The sequence below is a fragment of the Argentina silus genome (assembly GCF_951799395.1).
Source record: "Argentina silus genome assembly, chromosome: 16".
Taxonomy (NCBI): Eukaryota; Metazoa; Chordata; class Actinopteri; order Argentiniformes; family Argentinidae; genus Argentina; species Argentina silus.
The window spans coordinates 4,636,489-4,653,528 of NC_139670.1; the positions used below are offsets into that span (position 1 = coordinate 4,636,489).

General features: G+C 47.0%; 1 protein-coding gene across 2 annotated transcripts in view; it reads left to right on the forward strand.

The window, feature by feature from the left end:
- The first annotated feature begins 770 nt into the window (after positions 1–770).
- The window catches only part of LOC310816745 (vesicle-fusing ATPase), a 22,792-nt gene continuing 6,522 nt past the window's right edge, over positions 771–17,040 (forward strand). For both annotated transcript variants that reach the window (XR_014554656.1, XM_083687044.1), the window contains exons 1-13: positions 771–893; positions 4,890–4,975; positions 5,855–5,951; positions 7,602–7,641; positions 9,693–9,859; positions 10,108–10,215; positions 10,656–10,731; positions 11,347–11,502; positions 13,295–13,494; positions 14,464–14,629; positions 15,014–15,088; positions 15,390–15,577; positions 16,774–16,869. Coding sequence is in view for 1 of the 2 variants with exons in the window: in XM_083687044.1 (XP_083543170.1) it covers positions 882–893; positions 4,890–4,975; positions 5,855–5,951; positions 7,602–7,641; positions 9,693–9,859; positions 10,108–10,215; positions 10,656–10,731; positions 11,347–11,502; positions 13,295–13,494; positions 14,464–14,629; positions 15,014–15,088; positions 15,390–15,577; positions 16,774–16,869 (1,467 nt within the window). In the remaining variant the exon portion in view is untranslated. The remainder of the gene's footprint in view (positions 894–4,889; positions 4,976–5,854; positions 5,952–7,601; positions 7,642–9,692; positions 9,860–10,107; positions 10,216–10,655; positions 10,732–11,346; positions 11,503–13,294; positions 13,495–14,463; positions 14,630–15,013; positions 15,089–15,389; positions 15,578–16,773; positions 16,870–17,040) is intronic.

Here is a 17,040-nt window from a genome sequence, read left to right on the forward strand (position 1 = left end):
GCTGAAACTTTTTGTGTGTCTTTTATTCTTTTTGATTCTCATTGAACAGGTTTGTAATATAGCCCCTTCAGACATCCATACGCTACATTCAGTTCTCCAAGCCAAAAAAAGTATTGTTGCTTGTTTTGGATTTCTACACACATCAGTATCAAATGTACAAACGGTTCTTGCTGACCAACAATTACCGAGTATATCTGATGTTCAGATGAGTTCAAATAAATAAAATCTTTTTTCAAAAGTGTCTTGTGTGTGTTCTCTTTTCTGCCTAAAACAGTGCTTAAATGAATCAGTTATTCAAGTACTTGAATGTACAATTGAATGATCAACACTGTTTCATCTGAAATACATTATTCCTGTTCTCATGTCCCCTCTGACTACTCCTCCACTTTATAATCATAATATTAATGCTTCTCCCTTGGTTCAGTAAGTTAAAATAGTTTTCTAAATTTTACTCGGATAGAAATATATTGATTTGAGTAGTTAAATGTTTAGGTAGATCATATGCCACTCATCCAGAGCTATGATGATGACAAGATTTTGTCATCATTTGTCATCATTTGCCATCAAGATGTTGTCATACTTTATTTCAATGTGCAGTTTCCAGTTTGCACACACTTGGGGGGTGGGGGGTGGGGGGTGTGGGGGGTGCGGGGTGGGGGGGGGGGCACCTGTGGGAGAACAAGCCGTTCTGTCCAAACTCTCTCTCTCTCTGTACCCTGGCCGTCGTCGACGTGTGCGTAATGACATCACATCACCTCGCCAGAGACCCCGCCCCTCCCAGCCTGCCACCAGTAGCGCCGTTCAGCGGGTGTTCTGTCAGCACTGTTGAGTTGGAACATTTATGCTGAATAGCATTTGAATCACGAGATAAACACATCAAGATGGCCGGCCGGGTGAGTTTGTGTTTATGAATGGCTTTGGATATAACACATTTAGATAACGGTATTATATGAACTCAAAACTTCGGTCCGGGACTTGAGGCTTTTGGCCAGCCAGGGTTAGCCTTCTGTGTGGCAGCGTTGAACGTCATTCAAAACTAACAGCCCGGAAGGCGAAAGTATCTTATGACCTGTCGGTGTATACAACTAGATTGTCTGGTAGTAGCTACGAGCTAACGTTATTGTCAACTGTCTGATCATACACATCATTATTGTCAATGCACAGGCTGTAAAGCAGTGTTCAGGCTGTAACCATAACAGTAGGACCAGGGATATAGTATAAGTCAGGCGCTCAGTCTTGTATGAATGAAACGATTGCCCGCTAAATGTCAGTGATGTTGACAGCTGGCTAACTTGGTGGCTTAGTTTAGGACGGGGACTGTCTACTGTACATAGGACTAAACTGTCATTAACTGATTGAATAAGTAGCTAGGTGTCAAGCCCAAAACTATTTCACTGACTTTGGCATTTACATGGTAGCTGCAGGTAATGCAGTTGAGCTAGGTAAGGTACATTTCCCGCTGCCTTCCCAGTAGATCACAACGTGAACAGTGTTTACTCTGCGTACATTGTGTTGATGATTGTTGTAAGTGAGCAAGCATTCATTTCGTATTCCTCCATACATGTATTCCTGTCCCTCACCTGTTGACATCCTGCTTGTTGACTGTATATTTTGGGTATAAACAAACTCTGATAATGCATGGTCACATCTAAAGGGTGGACTAGAGTGTGGAGTGGCCTTGTATTCTCTCTTGTATTTGAGCTGATTATTCTAGAATGCAAATAATTCCTTTCACACAAGCTGCAATTGTACACTTTACTCCTTATAACTGTGTTCTTACACTCCACATCATTACTAAGTCTCTGGCGTAGAGAGGAAAATAGCTGCAGAGAGAGACTATGCCCGGCGGCAAGTATTGCAGCAGGCATCAAGTGTACCCAGATCCTGGCAATGTTCTATTGGCCTTGTTGTTCTGATATTCGGGACCTAGGTCAGCTTTGATGCTCGTAGCTAAATAGGCCAGGCAGCCTCGATAGGCTTGATCTGATGCAGTGTAAACTAATTAGGTTATTTGAGTTGGAGCAGATGAAAGAACGATGGATTTCAATGGCGAATTCGTAACTTGTAATTCTCATTAGCTCTAGTTTATTGTTTGACGCTTGATGTTTTACACTTGACTTGACTTGGCTTCTTCAGGTTGAGTTTTCGGCCTAGCCTTCAGTTGGTTTTTTATTTAGTTATAATTTTAAAGGAGTTACAATTGTGGTCTCCTGTAAATAATAGGCATAACCTAATACATTTGGTATTTTTTATAATTATAGATTAGTTTCCCCTGAGATCCTCTCAATCCATCTCAATATTGATGTTAGTCCTAATTGTGCGGCAGGTTGACAGTTCTGATCTATGTGCCTTTGGACTGATTAATTCATATTGGCCCCATCCAAAACGGCAGACTAAGGCATTTCTCTCCTGCCACGGACATTGGCAAGTGGTCCAGCAATCAATACCAGAGGGACAGAAAATGGGAGAGGTAGCCTAGGCCCCAATAGACCCACCCTGCCTAATGCAGATGTATTGCTGTTGTTGCTTCAGCATTGAGGTTACACTGTAGGTAAATAACTTAAGTCCACCAGCCTCACAAGGATAGCCTAATCATGGCATTGGTGTTCGAGCGAGTTTGAGTAGCCTGCCACTCCGATTCGGTTGCCATGTGACAAAGCCTTGACAACCTATTAGAGAGAATTTCATCCATCCCTCAGGGCACCCTATTATTGCACTTCTATTATCCAAAGAAGGAACCCTCCCCTGCGTCTAAGGAGATTGAATTAGAGTATAGCCTTTAGTCTAGGAAAATGGTTAATGGAAAATGGTGGAGAATTGGGACTCACAGAAGGCTATCCCTTAGCTACTAGTGACTCCACAGACCTATGAATTGTCTCCATCAGTCAGCAGGGGAGGCATTAATTGAGCGACCTTTAGAAAATCAATAGGCCTAAATGCCTCTGGCCCAGACTGCCCACATAGACCTCCAGCAGTGTTGATGGCCAGATCACCACCATTTTCCTCAGTTTCCTCCCTTTCAAAGAGGGAATTGCTGTTATCCATCAGGATCGTAATAGGAAAGCAAGCAGCCTCCATAAGACTGGCATGCGTGTGTGTGTGTGTGTGTGTGTGTGTGTGTGTGTGTGTGTGTGTGTGTGTGTGTGTGTGTGTGTGTGCGTGCGTGTGTTTTGTGTCATTGATACAACTTATAGACCCCTAGCCTTAACCACTATCAATAGGGAGGCTGTCCTCTTTCTGAGTGGCCTAATTGGGGCTCTGAGAGGACCACATTACTCTTTGAGAAGGTGGTGGCAGCATAGCCTATATCTGCTCTGAGAAATGTGTTATTTGGTAGGAAAGGAACCTCATGTTGTGGGCTATTGGGGATCCCTCAGAACTCAATTTAGTTCAGCCCATGGTGAAAGCTCTTTAGAGAGAGAGAGCAGTTGGGCGATAGATCATTGATTTAATCCTGTATTGGGGTCTCTTAGGGATAGAAAAGTAATTTTCAAGGTAGCCTTGGTTGGCCAAGAGGCATAAGCATTCGCGTAGCCACAAGCCTGTCCCCTTTTTGTTTTTAGATTTTCACCATGTCTCAAGTGAAGATGTATTGTTAAGCTTTCAACAGGTCTACTCAACCTTATCCAGGCTTTATCTCTGTGAGAAACAAACAAACAAAAAAACCCATCTCCATGGCAACCTGAATGTGATGGCTAATTAGGGGTAATGGTTTCTGTGTTGGTGGAGAGGCTATTTGAAGTAATAATAAAAACGTCTCTCTCAATATAACAAGTGTGTGCTGCTTGAAATACGAGTCCCTTGTGTTGATACCATCCCCATGGCAGACATTATAGCTGTGATATTGCAACCTGAAAAATCGGCAGAAATCAATAATACAAGTTGTCGGAGCCTGTTGCTGGTGTTTCAGTTAGACTTTCCCATAGCTACCATTCTCAAGGAGATGTGCCTGAAGTAGCCTGCTCTGTTTATTTTGTTGGTTTCGACAGGAAACTTCTAGGGAGACCTTTACACTTACTGTAATATTGCCATGGTCCACGTGTGGGGATTTTATGATTGTCATAATGTTTAAACCACCATACAGTTGAAAGCTTTGCCTGCTGTCAGCTGGTTTCCTTACCTGAGTCTACCCAACGGTGTGAGCAAGGGTAGCCTAGCCTAGCAAACCTCCATGACTGCTGTAAGACTAGAATAGGGTTTGTTTACCATTGTTTGTTTACCATTGTTCACCCCTGTACTACAGCAGGCTTAGGCTAGAAGCATTGTCCTCCTCCACCACTGAACATAAACGTAGCCTAGCCACACGTAGCATTGTGCTTGACCTTTGTTTTCACCTTACAAAGGCTTTAATTCAATTTACTGCGACATACCTTCAGGAACAGTCATTCGGTGTTCTCTAATTCTCCTGATCCAGCAGTCTAGTGTGGTGTGAAATGCCTCCTCAGCTCTGTCTCTCTCCTGGGGTTTGGACCGGGAACCAGTGTATGTCTGGATATCCAATCAAATTAGCCCAAGTGGACAGGACAGGAGAATTAACCAGGGTTGTTACCGTGGGTGTGTCATCATGGAGAGAGTCTCATTGTGAAATAGGCTTTTGGTTTGTCTCCAGCCCAGACCTAAGGCCTTGTATAGGCCAGATGTGCCACACAGGCCAAATTAACTCCATGTTTATTGGAGCTGTCTGTTGAGGATATACTCAAGGTCTTCACAGGAATGCAGTTTTGTGCGTTGAAATCTTAATATCTATCAATTTTGTTCACAGCCAATATAAATATGAATGAGGAAGAGGAAGTCTCTAATTTTACTGCATTCGCGTCATTTTGGTACTAGATAGTTGCACGGAAAGGTTAACGGCGATCTTTGTCCTTTTTTTTCTCTTCTCTTTGCAGACTATGCAAGCGGCACGATGCCCAACAGACGAGCTGTCGCTGACCAACTGTGCGGTCGTGAGTGATAAAGACCCAAATTTTGACTCGTGAGTATAGCCTGTCTGTCTGTCTGTCTGTCTGTCTGTCTGTCTGTCTGTCTGTGTGTCTGTCTGTCTGTCTGTCTGTCTGTCTGTCTGTCTGTCTGTCTGTCTGTCTGTCTGTCTGTCTGTCTGTCTGTCTGTCTGTCTGTCTGTCTGTCTGTCTGTCTGTCTGTGTGCGTGCGTGCGTGCGTGCGTGCTTGCTTGCTTGCGTGGTACCACAGCCCTGAGGATCTCTGTCACATCAAAGGCCAGTGTGTGTAGTGGCAGATCTCTGCGGATCAGTGGGGCTCAACTCTACCGACAGTGCCAGAGACCCCCCAGGGCCGTCCATCTCTATAGCTCCTCTGATCTTCTCCTCTATCAGCCCCCCCCCCCCCAGTCTCTAGGCAGGCGTGGGACACTTCAAACACTGTTGTCACCAGAGCTCTCACCTGGTGAAGGTATCCCATTAGTCTGTGACACTTCTGCTGCTGCCTCTGGATCCTGCAGGCAGAGCCCGGGCTGTGTAGGAAGCCCTCAGCTGTCACAGACCAGGGCCTAGTCTACATCAGATAGGCTGTCACAGCCCTCACTGTCTATTCACTGATGTTTTATAGAATACACTGACTATACTACATGATACGGTATGTAACTCAGGCCTGTATATGTTCAAGCGAAACATGTCACCACGGAACAGATCGGCACGAATGAAAAATGTGGCCTGGATTTGTCAAGGGAAATGTATTCAATGTTACTATCTCTTGACTCTTCTCGTTATCCATGTTAGCCGAACCCTGGAACCACGTCGTAGGCTGTGGCGTTTGTTGTTTGTTGTTTGTTGTGTGTGTTTATTTCTAGACGTGACATTGTTTGTCAATATCGATCCTCTCTCTCATCTTCTCGTAGTCACGTGACCGTACGGACCACGCCGACCCACAAGTTTGTGTTCACGGTGAAGACCCACAGTGTGGCCCCGGGGACCATCGCCTTCAGCCTCCCTCAGGTACAGACAGACCTGCCCACCACACTCTGGTCTGGCTGGAGAGGACGCCTCCTCCTCTCCTGTGACCCGTTGATCTGTCAGCGGTCATCACCACAACATATACAACCCACACCTTCAGGATATCGCGTTGATGATTATTAACTCCTTTTAATAACCTGATAACTCTTGCTAACGTTAACCTATGATGATATACTCCTGTCGATAGTTTTACAGTTTGTAGTGAGCAGTTTGTTGCTGTAGTTTTGATTGTCAGTGTACGTTTCTCAAAGTGTAGATTACCAGCAGGGGGAGGCTGGTGGAGGTAGACCTCGGAGGACGGGCTCATTGTAATGCATGGAACAGAATGAGCCCGTCCTCCGATTTCTACCTCCACCGGCCTCCCCAGATTTTACCATATGATATTGCACCTTTTCCAGTTCACACTCAACTAGCAACCACCTCAGAGAAACGCATGACCTGACTTTGCTGTCGCTAACTCTAATGTATGAAGTGTATATAATATGATTTCTGTTAAGCTCTGTGCTGTTCCCAATCGATGCCGTTAACGTCTGAGCCTCTCTTCTCTAAGCTGAGCTGAACTCCTGACTGTCTGGTTCCTGTTGCTCCTGCATGCACCCTCTCTCTCCCCTTCTCTCTCTGTTGTCTCTAAACGTCTGTCACTGCTTTGACCCTTGACCTTGCCTGTTTCTGCCTGTCTCTGCCTCCGCCTATAAACAAACATGGCCGCCACAGCCGCCCACAGGTACTACAGTAACTTCCTTGTTTTACGGTCTTATTTCACAACTGCACTATACCACACACTAGCCCACACACTATACTACACACTATACCACACACTATACTACACACTATACTACACACTATACCACACACTATACTACACACTATACTACACACTATACTACACACTTGCCCACACACTATACTACACACTATACTACACACTATACCACACACTATACCACACACTATACTACACACTATACTACACACTATACCACACACTATACTACACACTATACTACACACTATACTACACACTATACCACACACTATACCACACACTATACTACACACTATACTACACACTATACTACACACTATACCACACACTATACTACACACTATACTACACACTATACTACACACTATACTACACACTATACCACACACTATACTACACACTATACTACACACTATACCACACACTATACTACACACTATACCACACACTATACTACAGTGTGAATAGTATATCAAGTAATTGTAGTTGATTGAAGATATATGAGTCTACATATAGGATGTTCTTTCTTTGAAAACTGAAACCATGATGTTGTGAAATAAGGCCATGTTTCAGGAGGAAGTTATATTACTGTCTTTGTCAAAATAAAACCCTAGTGTTTAGACTGGAGACCCAGCATAGGCCTACATGTACTGTACTGTCCTAAGCCTTGTACTGTCCATTCATGTGAGTCTATCTCTTCTTCTTCAGCCGATCTATTCGCTACCTTGTTGCTGGGTAACGGGACCCCATAAATAGCATTGTCCCTTTCTGTACTTGAATTGCCTGTGATTTATAACATAGCAACTGAATTCGGGGGCGGGGGGGATGTGTGGCCTGTGTACTGAACATGTGACTGGTTCTTACAGAGAAAATGGGCCGGTCTCTCCATTGGTCAGGATGTGGAAGGTAAGACTGAAACACAGACTGTGTGCTCTTCTTTGAGACTGTGGAATGGGAAGCGTGTTCCCAGTTCAGTTGATTTTGATGTTATCTCATGGTCGTGGTTGAACTGGGAAATGATTGTGTCTGGTAATACACTGCAGGGTGGCCAAAGCGCTGGCTCTGGGATACAACACGTGATTGGACGACCCTCTCTCTGATTGGCCGCCTCAATCAAGCAGTTTCTCTTTTTTTCCGTTCTCCTTCAGCCTGTGGATGGTTGCCATAGATTGCCGTTGTCATAGTGATTGTGGTTGTGGAGTTCCTTCCCTCTCAGCCGTATTGCTAGCCCCGTACGTCCCCGCAGCTCAGTTTCAACATGAACACAACATGAACACATCCTCACACACATCCTCACACACATCCTCAGGCAGGCAAACTCCCGGTCCTGCAAACAGCCTCGAACTTAACGCTGTTTGACTCTGAAGGGAACACAACAATGTGTCCCCTCTGCCAGAGGAATGCCACTGATACCACCATGCTGTTCTGTGTGTGTGTGTGTGTGTGTGTGTGTGTCAGCTCCCCGGTGTATATACACACACCTGAGTTATAATAATAATAATAATATATGATATATAATAAAATAATATTTTAGCTGACGCTTTTATCCAAAGCGACTTACATTGCAGTGAGTGCATCAATTTTTCAGTATATATGGTCCCAGCGGGTATCGAACCCCCAACCTAAGCGTTGTTAGCGCCATGCTCGACCAACTGAGCCACAGAGGACCTGTTCTGCAGCGTTGGCAACAGATGCCCACCACTGATAGATTGTTGTGGTGGAATAATGAAGTGGGCGGTCTGGCCATCGTAGATGTGATCAATGTGGACAGTCAGAGATGGAGATGGTGTTGTGGGGGGGACGGCGGGGGGCTTTATTTATGTAGCACAGGGAAGGGAGGGGACGCTGCAGTGATATGCGGTTATTGACGGTGTATCTCTGTGTTAAATCTGGCCTATTGAGACTGTAATCAGAAGACAGGTTTCAAGTTTATTTGTTACGTCTCATACACGAGTGCAGGGAGTAAAATTATTGGGCTCGGTTCCTTGACAATGCAGCATACAAAATACAAATAATACAAATAATACAAATACGCAGTCGTGCAGTGAGGTAAAGGCAAGACAATAAGTGACAGTGCAAAGTCATGCATAGTGCATGATTACTCTCTGACGACTCTCTGATATTACCTCAAGTTATGACCGCAGTAACAGCCTTCGCTCTCGAACGCTCACTTTGTCCTCAATGGAAATGATGAACAACGTGTATTTCTTGAATAAGGGAAACGTTAGGGGACCCTAACAGTCCCTGGCAGAATGTACCTCCCAACTGTCCTAAATTGACGACATACCGTTCTAACAGAGTGAGAGACGGTGCTTTTCATCTTTTTAAATCACGGCCGCTCAGAAACATACCGTCATCTGTAGAGCTCCTGCTGTGGATCCTAAATTAGTCAGGGAGGAAGTGTTAATACTTAGAAGAGCTGCAGTAGAACTGCTAATTAGCTCATTAGCATAATGGTACCTGCGCAAGCACTCATGCACACACCCACCCACACACACACACACACACACACACACACACACACACACACACACACACTGCCTAGCCCAGTGTGAGAAACAGCATGTACCATGAGTTCTTAATCACATTCTGCACTAGACTGCTGAGGCGGCCCTCCCTCCCTCTCTCTCTCTCTCTCAGGTGTGAAGAGGCCTCCAGCTGTCTTTGATCCCTCAGTTATAACTGTATTCCAGAACTCATTAATAAAACCTGAGCATTATGCTAGGCTCTTGTTATGCTAGGCCTTATTCAGAAGCGTCCACGGAAGCGTAATAAAACATTTCAACTTCATTAACTTTGCACATTTAGATACTTAATTAAAAAACAACAACTAATGAACGAATTCAGCCTACTGTACCATAGACAGAGCAGGCAGAAGGGAAAGCATGGCTCATTCACTCATTCACTCATTCTCTCTCTCCCTCCCTCCATCCCTCCCTCCCTCCTACCCCATGCAGTGACTACCTACACGTTTGACAAGTCCAAGCAGTGTATTGGCATCATGACGGTGGAGATCGACTTCCTGCAGAAGAAGAGTGTAGACAGCAACCCCTACGACTCAGACAAGATGGCTGGAGAGTTCATCCAACACTTCAACAGCCAGGCCTTCACCGTGGGACAGCAGGTACTGTCTGTCTGTCTGTCTGTCTGTCTGTCTGTCTGTCTGTCTGTCTGTCTGTCTCTCTCTCTCTCTCTCTCTCTCTCTCTCTCTCTCTCTTTCTATTTTCTCTTCTCCCACTGTCTCTCTCTTCTACATTGTGACAATTCGCCGTAGTTTAAATCAATCTTATTGTACTCTTCTTCCTCTCTCTCTCCCTCCCTCCCTCCCTCTCTCCCTCCCTCCCTCCCTCCCTCCCTCCCTCCCTCCTCTAGCTGGTGTTTAGTTTCTGTGATAAGCTGTTTGGCCTGCTGATAAAGGACATCGAGGCCATGGACCCCAGCATCCTGAGGGGAGAGCCAGGCTCAGGGAAGAAACACAAGGTACCTGGACCACCGGCTTATCAAACACCCTATATGTCACAAGACTGTGTTAGCCAGCTGAACTAAAGCCCTGACAGTGGCAGGGGCAGCTAACACAAGCCACCATGATACTCATCTTCATCGCATGAGCGTGGTTTCACCAATCCACCTCCGATTATGTCTCTTATGATGTCATACTACCACTGTTGGTGATGCACTATACACTCTCTGACGCTGCACTCATGGGTTTGTTACTGTGTTATACATTAATATTGTTATGTCACAGTGTACATAATGGTATAACTACACGGTGCTGTCAGGGGTTGCTAGGTTCCTGCCCAATGAAGTCATGGAATTCTCCATCCTCAGTCCACCATCTCCTCACTGTCTCCTCTCCTCTCCTCTCCTCTCCTCTCCTCTCCTCTCCTCTCCTCTCCCCTCCCCTCCCTGTCCACTCACAGATTGACATTGGCCTGTTGCTGGGCAACAGCCAGGTGATTTTCGAGAAGGCGGAGAGCTCGTCTCTTTCCCTTGTTGGTAAGTTGTCAGCCGCCAAGACCCAGCTGAGAACTAACGGAGCGTGCAAGGCCATATCCCACATTAACACACTCCTCTGTTGAGTCTCACTCTATTACTGTGTGCGTGTGTGTGTGTATTACAGTGGCAGCACTAATACATTTGACACGTAGGTCTGCTCAAAGCGTAATCAGTTCAAAGCGTGCTAGGATGTAAACACATTAGGTCTGACGTGTGTAATGGACCAAACCTAATGTGTTTACAAGGCAAAGCAAACTGTCACACAGCCTCCTCACTAAGCCTAACCCTGACTGGATGAATGGCAGGCGTGATGTTACCCAATCAGACCACAAGGGGGCAGCGTGCACACATTTTTGTATCACTTTCCTCCTCTCGCCCTCTGTGAAGTCTGAAGGATGAACTCATAGACAGGGTCGACAGAAAAGTTTAGGCTACACCTACAAACATTATATTTTTTTTTAGACAGTCCAAAGGGGAAATGAATCAATAGTGAAGGGAAAAAGCCTCAGGTCAAGTTACTTAAGACAGCTTTGTTTTACTTGTTTTACAGGTATAAAACTGATGTCTGTCCCTATGATACTGTATGTATATGTGACTGTGTCTTGTGTCCCATAGGCAAGGCCAAGACCAAGGAGTCACGTCAGTCCATTATCAACCCAGACTGGAACTTTGAGAGGATGGGCATTGGCGGTCTGGACAAGGAGTTCTCTGACATCTTCAGACGAGCCTTCGCCTCTAGAGTCTTCCCTCCTGACATCGTGGAGCAGATGGGTCAGCTGATGTCTGTCTCTGTCTCACTCTGTGTCTGTTTGATCTCTCTCTCTCTCTCTCTCACTGTCTCTCTTTCTCTATCTCACTGTCTCTCTCTCTGTTTCTCTCTTTCTCTCACTGTCTCTCTTTCTCTACCTCTCTCTCTCTTAGTCCCTCTCTCTCTCTGTCTCTATCTCTCTGTCTCTCTTTCTCTTTCTCTTTCTCTCTCTCTCTCTTTCTCTTTCTCTCTCTCTCTGTCTCTCTCTCTCTGTCTCTCTTTCTCTTTCTCTTTCTCTCTCTCTCTGTCTCTCTCTCTCTCTCTCTCTCTCTCTGTCTCTATCTCTCTGTCTCTCTTTCTCTTTCTCTTTCTCTCTCTCTCTTTCTCTTTCTCTCTCTCTCTGTCTCTCTCTCTCTCTCTCCCTCTCTCCAACAGTTTTCCCTCTCTCACTCCTTCCCTATCCGTCTGATTTCCTCTTTGCTCCATAGGTCTACATACCTATTCTCTGACACACTCTTGCTTTTTATAGCTCTAACTCTGTGTATTTTTCTCTCGCCACATCCCCCCGTTAACCACTGTTGTCTAGCCCGGCCAGCATGCGGTAGGCTGGACAGACTGAACCATTTGCCTCTGTAACGGGGGGGAGGCAGGAGAGTCTGCCAAAGCAAATCACTCCATCGGCTCCTGGAACACCATGAAATGAACAAGTGCCTCTGTGTTCCAATGGCACTGCACCCCAGACCAATACTATTCCTCAACTTTATTAAATATTTCTCTGGAAAATAAATCATTGTTCGGATCAGTGAGGATTACTACTATTGCACAGACATTGTAGTGTCTCCACTGGATGCTTTACTCATGTGTCAGCCGTCATTGAGTGAGTTATGACAGGCATCCCACACGCACGCACACACACACACACACACACTCATAAATAGTTGTTTGACATGTATCAGATTACAATGCTGATTCACTTCACTAAAGGACAGCTTATAGACAAAGCATTCAGGTGCTCTTCTTCGTGAGTCACACACACGCACGCACACACACACACACACACCAGCCCCGTGGCGTCCAGTGTGCTGCAGGGTGCGAGAGGCCCCCGTCGGCCCCTGACTCCCCGGGTCCCAGCCCCAGGCCCCTGGCCCCTGGCCCCGGCCAGCTGCCTGCTGTAATGAGATGGCCAAGCCTGATACAGGGGAGGGAGCTAAAGGTGAAGGTGGAATTGGGGAGTGTGGGGGAGCACAGGTGCTGACAGAGATGGTCGCAGGGGGGAGGGATGGAGTGTGTGTGTGTGTGTGTGTGTGTGTGTGTGTGTGTGTGTGTGCGCGCGCTGGCTCGCTCGCGTGTGTGGGGTCTCTCACTCTCTCCATGTTTCCCCCAACAGCAAAGGTCTGTGGGACAAGACAGTATACCCTCATACCCCCCCCCCTCCCCCACCCACCCACCCATGACTACTACTCGCCCCCGCCATCCCCTCACCCCTAACCTCCCCTTCAGCGGGTCCAAATGGCAGGCCTGATGCTTATCTGAGGCCAATCTCAATTAGTCTGGTCTAAATGTCATAGGACAGGTGCAATAATAAGCCGTACCTCTGCAGGACCATGCAGTGTTGTCTGGGCTGCTGTCTAGACCTAAACAGACCCGCGCTGGTTAAGCAGCTTTTTCCCACCGCCGTTTGAGAAAGATTTAGTTCTTTTGATGATTAGCCGTTCATGCAGAGAGATGACCACCGGTCAATCAAGTCTCTAGATAGTGATGTCTTTTTCTAACTCTCTCTCTCTCCCTCTCCCCTCCTCCTTCCTCCCTCCCCAGGCTGTAAGCACGTGAAGGGTATCCTGCTGTTCGGACCCCCAGGTTGTGGTAAGACCCTGATGGCCCGGCAGATCGGTAAGATGCTGAACGCCCGCGAGCCCAAGGTGGTCAACGGCCCCGAGATCCTCAACAAGTACGTAGGAGAGTCTGAGGCCAACATCAGGAAGCTGTTCGCTGACGCAGAGGATGAGCAGAAGAGGGTGAGGGGCACACACACACACACACACACACACACACGCACGCACATACGCGTGTATGCATGAAGACACACACTCTCACCCACTCGCACACACTCTCATCCAACCTCATCCACTCTCACACACTCACAGACTAACTCATGCTCCCCCCTGGACTCCTTTTTGTGTTTCTAGAATGTTCTCACACACTCGCAGTGCCTTTGCTGGAATTACTCAATATATGACGATGTACATATCTGATGAAAATGAAATTTGTTTCTGACAGGCCAATAATTAAGCCACGAAACACAGATAAGCATCGCATTAAAAACCCAAACTGAGAAGCTCATTTCTCCGGCAGAGGATAGATTTGCCCTTTAGAAGGCATGGTTGTAATAACACTGGTTATTTCTGTGGGGGGCAGTTGTATATTGAGCCCCCAGTGATGTTGTGACTGTGTGACAGTGACGGCCATCACTCTTCACCACCTAATGAGGGTCTGGGTTATCTTTGACCCCCCCCTCAGACCCCCCTCCCCCCGCCCCCCGCCAGCCCATAATAAGACCAGCTCCACACCTGCTTTAAATGCTACGTCTGGAGACTGACAGGGCCAGAGATGAACGGATAACCCCCCACCCCGCTCGCTCTCTCTCTCTCTCTCTCTCTCTTTCTCTCTCTCTCTATTGCGCTCTCTCTCTCTCACTTGTTCTCTCTCTCTCCCCTCTCTGTCTCCCTTTTTCTCACTCACTTTCTCACTCAATGTTCATCGAAATGTCCAACATTTTAGTTGAAGAGGAGAACGTCTTGGTGATCTGAGTCCTCCTTCAGCCCTTTTTGAACTGTCCCTCGGGCCTCGTCACAAGTTGAGCGTCCTCCCGCTGAGAAGTTAACGTCACTAGCCCATACTCCACAGTCTACCTCCTCTTCCTCCTCCTCCTCCTCCTCCTCCTCTTCCTCCTCCTTCGTTCACTCATGCCCCACCCTCTCCTACAGCTGGGTGCCAACAGCGGGCTGCACATTGTCATCTTTGACGAGATCGATGCCATCTGTAAGCAGAGGGGCAGCATGGCGGGCAGCACGGGCGTCCACGACACGGTGGTCAACCAGCTGCTGTCCAAGATAGACGGCGTGGAACAGCTCAACAACATCCTGGTCATAGGTACGTACTACAGAACACTCTCACATAACACAGATACACACACACACAGCACAGATACACACACACACAGCACAGATACACACACACACAGCACGGATACACACACACACACAGCACAGATACACACACACACACACACACACACACACACACTCACAGGCAAGTATGTTCACATACACGTACACACACACACACACACACACACACACACACACACACACTGTACTGTCCTACTTGACTGACAGGTCGGCCATGGGCTGAGAAGAGGAGCAGGAATATCCATGTCGTATTTCTCATCCTTTTCTCTTTCCCTCTTTCTCCCTCTGTCTACCATTCCATTTCTCTCTGTCTTTCTTCTTCTATCTGTCCATCTGTCCCTCTCAGGAATGACCAACAGGCCTGACCTGATCGACGAGGCCTTGCTGAGACCAGGCAGGTTGGAGGTGAAAATGGAGATTGGTACGTAGCACTCGCAGGACCATAAATACCAACAAATACACTGTCAAGTATTTCTAATGTGACATGTCGTGTTCACCTTTGACCCCAGGAACAAATATGTTTTCTTTCCATAGCCTATGTCTTCCATGTATCTTTAGAAACCAAAAATAAGCTGCTTTGCTTGATTCCATAGTGTGTAAGATGTCTGTGTATAAAACGAGGTCTCTAAACATCTAGAGTAGCTAGCGATGACTGGTGATGATTGTTAGCATCGAGCTAAACTTGAAGCTAAACTCCACCCCCGATCCCCTTCTCCCTCCAGGTTTGCCGGATGAGAAGGGCCGTGTCCAGATCTTGAACATCCACACGGCTAAGATGCGTCAGTTCAACCTGCTAGGGAACGACGTGGACGTGAAGGAGCTGGCTGCAGAGACCAAGAACTACAGCGGGGCGGAGCTAGAGGGCCTGGTCAGGGCCGCCCAATCAACAGCCATGAACAGACACATCAAGGTCAGGGTCACAGAGAGAGAGACATACTATTCTAGAACGTTCCACCTATGACGTCCATACTATTCTAGAACGTTCCACCTACGCGCGTCCATACTATTCTAGAACATTCCACCTATGCCGTCCATACTATTCTAGAACATTCCACCTGTGTCCATGACATGAAGGACAATTGATCTCATATAGTAGGCTATAGATTGGCTATAGATTGCTTTATTGTGGCACTGACAGTGGCACTGTGTTGCAGATTTGTAGTTGCTGTGTGTGTGTGTGTGTGTGTGTGTGTGTGTGTGTGTGTGTGTGTGTGTGTGTGTGTGTGTGTGTGTGTGTGTGTGCGTGTGCACATAAGGGAGCCCAGGTGTGTCTGTGTGTGTGTGTGTGCACATAAGGGAGCCCAGGTGTGTCTGTGTGTGTGTGTGTGCACATAAGGGAGCCCGTGTGTGTGTGTGTGTGTGTGTGTGTGTGTGTGTGTGTGTGTGTGTGTGTGTGTGTGCACATAAGGGAGCCCAGGTGTGTGTGTGTGTCTGCCTCTGCCTAAGTGTTTTATCAGGTGTGTAGAGACTCAAACACGCAGGCAGTGGGACCCCCAGACAGAGCGAGGTGGTCGTCTGTTAAGTGTTCTGCCCCCACACACTCCTGTCCCTTATTGGTGGGTGTTGAAACGCACTGACGGACAAGGGCTTACACAGGTGGAGCTCTCTCTCCTCTCATCACTCCCTCCCTCCTTCCCTCCCTCCTTCCCTCCCTCCCTCCCTCCCTCCCTCCGTCTGTCTGCCCTTTCGGGCTGTGAGGGAGCACATTGTCTCATGACAGGTTGCGCAATCTGTTAAACGTATGAGTATGTATGTACGGCCCCCCTTAACCTGTATCTGATTGCTGGTCACGGTCACCGAGTTCATACAGGAATGATTAAAGAAATACCTCCCACACCCAGAGAAATACACAGAGACACTAACCCTCGTAAAATCGTAAATCCGATTTCGTTACTGTCGTTTCCCACCGGTGAAATCAGAGAGGGGGCTATGACTCGGTCTCTGTATGTTCGTATGTCACAAGCTTTTCCTCCGACACCACTGGGACAATTCTGATGAAACTTGGGTGAATGATGGGTCTTGCTATACAGATGGAACATGTATGAAATTCCACTTTTTACATGAGTGTTTACACTTGCAATGTTGTGTGTGTGTGTGTGTTCCTAGGCCAGCAATACAGTGGAGGTGGACATGGAGAAGGCAGAGCACCTGCAGGTGCACAGAGACGACTTCCTGGCCTCGCTGGAGAACGATATCAAACCTGTGAGTCCGACCTTTCTCCCTCCTCCTTCTCTCTGCCACTCATTACAGCCAGAAGCTGTAGCCTGCTGCCACAGCCATCATTAATGTGGATACGACTCATTTCAACAACACAACGGGCAGGGAATCATACATTGTGTACAGTATGAGCCTAAGTGATGATTTTAGGAAGAT